Source organism: Oryctolagus cuniculus, chromosome 20, assembly GCF_051225735.1.
Source record: "Oryctolagus cuniculus isolate XC-2025 breed Fujian yellow rabbit chromosome 20, ASM5122573v1, whole genome shotgun sequence".
Classification (NCBI taxonomy): Eukaryota; Metazoa; Chordata; class Mammalia; order Lagomorpha; family Leporidae; genus Oryctolagus; species Oryctolagus cuniculus.
In genome coordinates, this window is record NC_142886.1 from 20,911,266 (window position 1) to 20,918,079 (window position 6,814).

General features: G+C 42.0%; 1 protein-coding gene across 1 annotated transcript; it reads right to left on the reverse strand.

The window, feature by feature from the left end:
• Nucleotides 1–2,562: 2,562 nt before the first annotated feature.
• On the reverse strand, nucleotides 2,563–5,211 carry LOC100342493 (disintegrin and metalloproteinase domain-containing protein 20). Its single transcript, XM_051826309.3, has one exon. It carries the CDS (start codon nucleotides 5,062–5,064, stop codon nucleotides 2,848–2,850), a length of 2,217 nt encoding a protein of 738 aa, XP_051682269.2. The 5' UTR covers nucleotides 5,065–5,211; the 3' UTR covers nucleotides 2,563–2,847.
• Between the last annotated feature and the right edge of the window lie 1,603 nt (nucleotides 5,212–6,814).

Here is a 6,814-nt window from a genome sequence, read left to right on the forward strand (position 1 = left end):
ACTAATGGATCTAAAGGGAGACATAGACTCCAACACAATAGTAATTGGAGACTTCAACACCCCACTTTCATCAATGGACAGATCAACTAGACAGAAAATCAACAAAGAAACAACAGAGCTAATTGACACTATGGACCAAATGGACCTAATTAATACCTACAGAACCTTTGAACATATACTTGCAGAAGCATGGAACTTTCTCTAGGATAGATCATATTCTAGGACATAAATCAAGTATCAGCAAATTCCAAAAAAATCAAAATCATTCCATGCATCTTTTCTGATCACATTAGAATGAAGCTGGATGTGGACAAAGAAATTGAACAGGTATTTTTCAAAAGAGGAAATTAAAATGGCCAACAGTCACATGAAAAAATGCTCAGGATCACTAGGCATCAGGGAAATGCAAATCAAAACCACAAATGAGATCACTTCACCGTACTTAGAATGGATCTCATACAGAAATCAACAAAAACAAATGCTGGCACAGATGTGAGAGAAAAGGTACCTGAATCGACTATTAGTGGGAATGTAATGTGGTACAGTCACTGTGAAACACAATATGGAGAAATCTGAATATAGACCTACCATATGACCTTGCCATTCCACTCCTTGGAATTTGTCAGCATATGAGTTATCTGTACTCCATGTTTATTGCAGCTCAATTAACAACAGCTAACATATAGAATCAACCCAGATGCCCATCAACAGAAGACCTGATATCGGAAATTATGTTATGTATACACAATGGAATACTACACAGCAGTAAAAAAAAAAGCAAAATGAAATCTTGTTGTTTGCAATAAGATGGATGCAACTGGAAACCATTATACTTAGTGAAATAAGCCAGTCCCAAAAACAAAGATCATATGTTTCCCCTAATCTGTAATAACTAATAGAGTACCTAAAAGGCAATCTATAGGAATGAAATCGACATTTTGAGATGTGAGGATTTTTAACCCCTTGTCTCAACTGTTGAGGAATGGTGTTTTTTTTTCTCCTAGATATAATTTGTTGAACTCTTTACTTAGTGTATGGTTAATCTTATGAGTATAAAGTTAGAATCATAATGCTTTATAAAATGGCACTATCACCTGGGAATTCTGAACCCAGTGTGTCTTCATAACAGCAACAAAAAGAGGGATCAACCCTTGATAGGGGTAACTGAGCCTAATCATCAAGGGCTGCTGTTATAAGACAGGAATACCAAGGTGAAGGTGCAAAACCCAGGTGATCTCCTCAGGAACTTCTTGGTTCACAAACCCAGTGGTAGGTATGAATGCATAGGATCGGCAATCCCAACCTGGGAGGCTACAGTGACTACGTGCTCAGGTTGGTGATAAGGATCTGCATCATGACACATGGAAATCAACTAAAGCTATCAGAATACTTGCCATCACGGTGAGGGAAATGGGAACACTGGATTAGAGAAACAATAAGTATACTTTCATCCCCACTAGCAAACAGAATGTAGACTGTGGTTCTTCCTACTAACTTCCCACTTTTAATGTGCCCCACAGGCAGAGGCATCCACAAGAATCCTGGAGGTTGTTGCCAGGACATGTTTGCAAAAGCAGATCAGAGCTGTGCTAATACTGCACTGTGGAGTATCCAAAAAAGCCACCTAGATTTGCCTTCCAGCAAAGTCTTGATGAGCACTGGCAAGGCTTAAGATCTCCATTAGGGAACCCAGATATGAGCTCTTTGGTTTGACCTCAGTTTAGAGAGATGCCCCAACAGGCTCATACCCTTCCCAGGGCAGCCATATTCATGACTGAGCAAGGACTGAATGAGAAGATCAGATCATTTTGACACAACTCCAAAAACTCTATCAAACAACATTTTGCTGCCTGACTAGCCAATGCGAAAATGTAATTCAATTTCCCATTCATAATACTGAGTTCATAACCATCATTTACGCAGCTGTTGGTGTCAGGATCTTTCACTCTAAACCCCAATTCAGTGTGTGCTTCTGGATAACACAACTTACTACAACAAAGAAGGTGATTACAGAAGGCCCCTAAAACCCTCTAGGGTCAGCAAGACAGAGGCAAGAGATTGTATTCACCAGAGCAGAGGTGTTCACAAGAAGCCCCCTGTGAAACAGGGACTGAGATCTCTAAGGAGGACATGATACTCAGCTGGTTCTGGGGCTTCAGGAACTCACAGGAGGAACACCCAGCCAATCCAATCTGCAATACAGACACTGAGAGAGTTGGTGACTAACAGCTGCTGGTACTTCTAAGGAAGAACAGAGTAACGACAAAACTGGAATCCAAAAACAACCAGGCCCACGAGGGTGAATGGCTACAGCCAAAAATGATGCTGTCAGAAATGCTAAATACAAAGGAAAGAAAAATACCTTCTCCTGCCATCTGTCACTCTGGGTTATTTCTTATGGGCCCTTGTTTACAGCCAACTGTACCAAACAGAAATGTGCTAGGTGGGCACACATCCCAGAAATTAAGAGTGCAGACATGAGAGGAGGTTTAGAACTGAGAGAGTGAGCAGCTTTAAAGTAGGGCTTTTCTAGGCTTTTGCTTGAGAACACAGTGAGACAACTTTGGGAAAATGAATGTTTAATGTTGCTTCAAACATTGAAAAGTATGTAAAAACATGTAGGAATCCGGTGTTGTGATATCTAATGCTTGCGGGATTGCCATGAGTTGTTATTGAATTTTTGTCCAAATGGTTAGATGAGTCCAGTTTCCTTACAATCAAAGTAAAAGAGATCCTGTTGAAGGAAGTATGAGCCTTGGGCTTCCACTTTGTCTCCCTTTCCTGCTGTTCTCTTTTCTTTGCTCTCCTTTCTTCCAGTTTTGTTTCACCTGATCCCTTTTTGTGTGCTCAATATTCTTCTGTTTCTGTGGATTCTGCTTCCTCTGTTATTTCAACTTCTTTATTTCTATCCTTTTCTTTCTTACACAGTACAAAAAGGCAATATAAAATTATAGCAATCAAAGGAATCACAAGTAATACCGAAGTGTAACCCACATTTCCTACCACGCTTAATCCTTCCCTCCTGTTTGTAGGAGGTGGACCGCTATCCACGCTCCCTCCATGGCCTTCATAGCTGCAGTTGGGAGGTGCCCACCCGTGGCGACAGTGGCAGTGCTGTCTGTTATTGCAGACTCCTCTCAGGCTGCAATGCAGGGGCTCGCAGTTTTGTGGCACAGGATTCACACTGGCACATTTCCTGCCAATGCAGATCTTTCCTGGAGCGCACACCGTGCCATCTTTCACCTCACCAATGTCAGGTATGGACATCCCTAAGTGATAATCAGTGCCCCAGCAAGTGGTATCATTGAAGTGATACTGGTGCACGGTAGAGTGTTCCTTCAGATTGGGAACTTTGTGGACGTTTTCACACTGAAGTCTCCCACACATGATATCAGGAGCCATACATTTTACATATGTTGTTTCTACGATACCGCAGTGGCCAAAACGATTTCCTTGGGTGTTCACTTCACTGTAGCAAATCTCAGACGCACTCCTTGCCTCTCGGCCAAAAATCTCCTTGCACTGAACATCAGGGTTATTACATGTCTTTGCATAGCAGGAGGCACCACCCATACAGGGGGTGCCATCCTGTATATATACATCATCCGGGCACTCGTGTGATGTCCCATTGCACCACTCTGGAAGGTCACATTCACTGACCTGCTGTCTACATAAAGTCCCTGGTGGCAAGAATTTGCAGTCTTTGCAACAACTGCCAGAAGCACAAGCAGCGCCAGGCCTCAGAGCACAGTCCAAAAGACAACAGGGATCACGTTCACACTGATGTACAGATCCACAGTCGCACTCCTCTCCTTCTTCGACCACCCTGTTCCCACAGAACTTCAACCCAGAGACATACCCTGTATATGGAGGAGAGTGAATACACATTCCAGGATTCCTGGTAGTATCATAATATTGCGCATAACTGCAGTTGCTGAATTTAGTTGTATTCCGTCTGTAGGTGTACATTAGGCACCACTCTACTTCGCATGCGCACCACTGATCATCATGCCTCATACCCAAATTATGACCAAGTTCATGGGCCATAGTAAGTGCACAAAGAAATAAGTCTTGGCTTTCAAAAACACTAACTGCACAGTTAAAAGGGGGATCACATATTCCTTCAATATAGGCCATACCAACTGTTGCGTTATATTTTTCATTTATGAAAAGATGTACAGTGTCATACTGAAGATGGGGATCAAGATGTGAATGCTTCCAAATAGCAAAATCTGATAGCAGTTCTTCTAAAGCCTTACTGGTTGAAATTGGGTTTCCTTTATTCCAGATCTCAATACCAGTCAAAGTTATATCAACCTGTATAGGGTGATAAAATTCGTCTACTATATTGATAACATGAAATATTTCATACTGCACCACTGACACATTACTTTGGGAGTAAAGAAATCTAACATGGTCCACAACTACTGCCAGTTCAACAAACCGCCAGTGAGTCCACCATCCTGAAATAGAACTTTGTTTCAGAGTAGAATTATATGATGCTTGCAACTCCAGTTGATGTTCTATTGCCTCTTCTGTTAACCCACATTTCAAATATGATGATTCTGTGTTATCATGAACTATCTGATACAAGAGGTGTTCAAATGTTGTAGAGTGCCCAATAGGTTTGATTTCATAAGGGAGGCTGTATATCTGTAGGATTCCTTGAAAACCTCCAGAACAGGTGCTGAGGGCAACCAGAGACTCAGGGACCCCCTCCACGTAACCATGGTAGTAACAATCATCAGGGACAAAGGGATGATCCTCCTGGAGGCCATGCTGCTCTGTGTAGGTGAACACAGGGAGGTGTGTGGAAACCAACAGCCTCTTGACCCTCATGTGGACAATGTGCCTCTGGCCCCCAATCCGCAGGCGGTAGGAGAGCCATCCTGGAGCCTTTGCACCTCTACCCCTGCTGGTCACCTTCAAGGGGATCACCACTTCCGGGGAGCTGAAATGCTGGGAGGGCCTGGCCTGGGAGAGGCCATGAATGGACAGAGATAACCCAAGCGAGAGCAGCAGAAGAGTGATCCTGGTGTATATCAGCGTCCCACCCACTGTCATTATGGAGCAGTCGTTATGCAGCCATTGTCCAGATAAAAGAGTGCAGAGTATGAGGAACTTCTGGTCTGGCTCCTCCCTCTGAGCTGTTCAGGGTCCCAGGCTGAACTTTATGAGTCAGTGTCCTGGCAGATGTGGACCAACAGCGTTGCAGTGCTGAAAGTGAAAATAAAAAGAGGAGCTGGGAAAGGGTGGAAAAGTTAGGAAATAGAAAGAAGACAGTGAGGCTAAAGTGATTCTTGAATTGGGATCACATTTAAAAACTAAAATGCTTTTATTTGTTCTAAAGTATACATATTGGGAGATGGAGTTTCCAAAGGAATAAACAAGACTGAAAATAAGTGGGTAATTGTTAAATGTAGATGGTGGACATATGAGGATTCACTATATAATATGTCTGAAATGTGTAAAATAAAAGTACATTTTTCCATTGATCTCAAAAGGCTTCCATAACCTTGGCAACTCATGACAAGAGCCTAGGGTGATTCCTGATGCCATAAACAAGAGTGTCAATTTGTTAAGTCAACAACAGGAGTCACTATGCACTTACTCCTCATGTAGGATCTCTGTCCTTAATGTGCTGTACATTGTGATTTAATGCTATAACTAGTACTCAAACAGTATTTTTCACTTTGTGTTTCTATGTGGGTGCAAACTGTTGAAATCTTTACTTAATATATGCTAAACTGATCTTCTGTATATAAAGAGAATTGAAAATGAACCTTGATGTGAATGGAAGGGGGGAAGGAGAGGGAAAGGGGAGGGTTGTGGGTGGGAGGGAAGTTATGGGCGGGGAGCCATTGTAATCTGTAAACTATGCTTTGGAAATTTATATTCATTAAATAAAAGTTAAAAAAAAAGATATATTGACATCTGACCAAAATTTTCTTCCACTCAAAAACTGTTGGGTTCTTACACCTGCAGCATGTATGTGAACAGCACACTTTTTCACCCATTCTCATCCATGGACATCTTAGGTAGACTCTATTCAGTTCTATTTAGCAGTCATAAACCGCCCTCTCCAAACACTTAAAGGGCTCATGAACGGAAACCTCCCACAAACAAAACAAATGTTTATTTGATAATAAGTAATGTACTACACAGAAGCCCATGATGTTCAGAGGAAGGAAGCCATACTGGTGAAACAATGGGGAGTGGCACATGTGTTTGGTAGCAGGCACAGAGCCCAGGTACCTCCAATCACATCAAATTCTCACCACACAGAGCACCTGTATCATGTACAGAATTCAAAAACAGATATACTGGACAATCAATGTTGTTATTTTCTGGTTTTCACATGGCTCATGATTACTCAGATTTACCCATTTTAATTTCAATTGTCCAAACAAATTTGCATTGATAAGGAAAGCTTAGCATAGGTTCATTAAAATGTTCAGATAAACACATTTTATATGAATTATAAAATCTTAATATTGTTTAAAACATAAATTTTGGCTCAAATAAAAGCTAACATGGCTAAATCTGTTTGCAGATGACATGATTCCACACATAGAGGGAACCAAAAAACTGTGATAAGAGTCTATTGGAACTTATAAGAGAGTTTGATAAAGTTGCAAGATATAAAAATAACACAAAAGGCCAGCGCCGCGGCTCACTAGGCTAATCCTCCACCTTGCGGCGCCGGCACACTGGGTTCTAGTCCCGGTCAGGGCGCCGGATTCTGTCCCAGTTGCCCCTCTTCCAGGCCAGCTCTCACTGTGGCCAGGGAGTGCAGTGGAGGATGGCCCAAGTC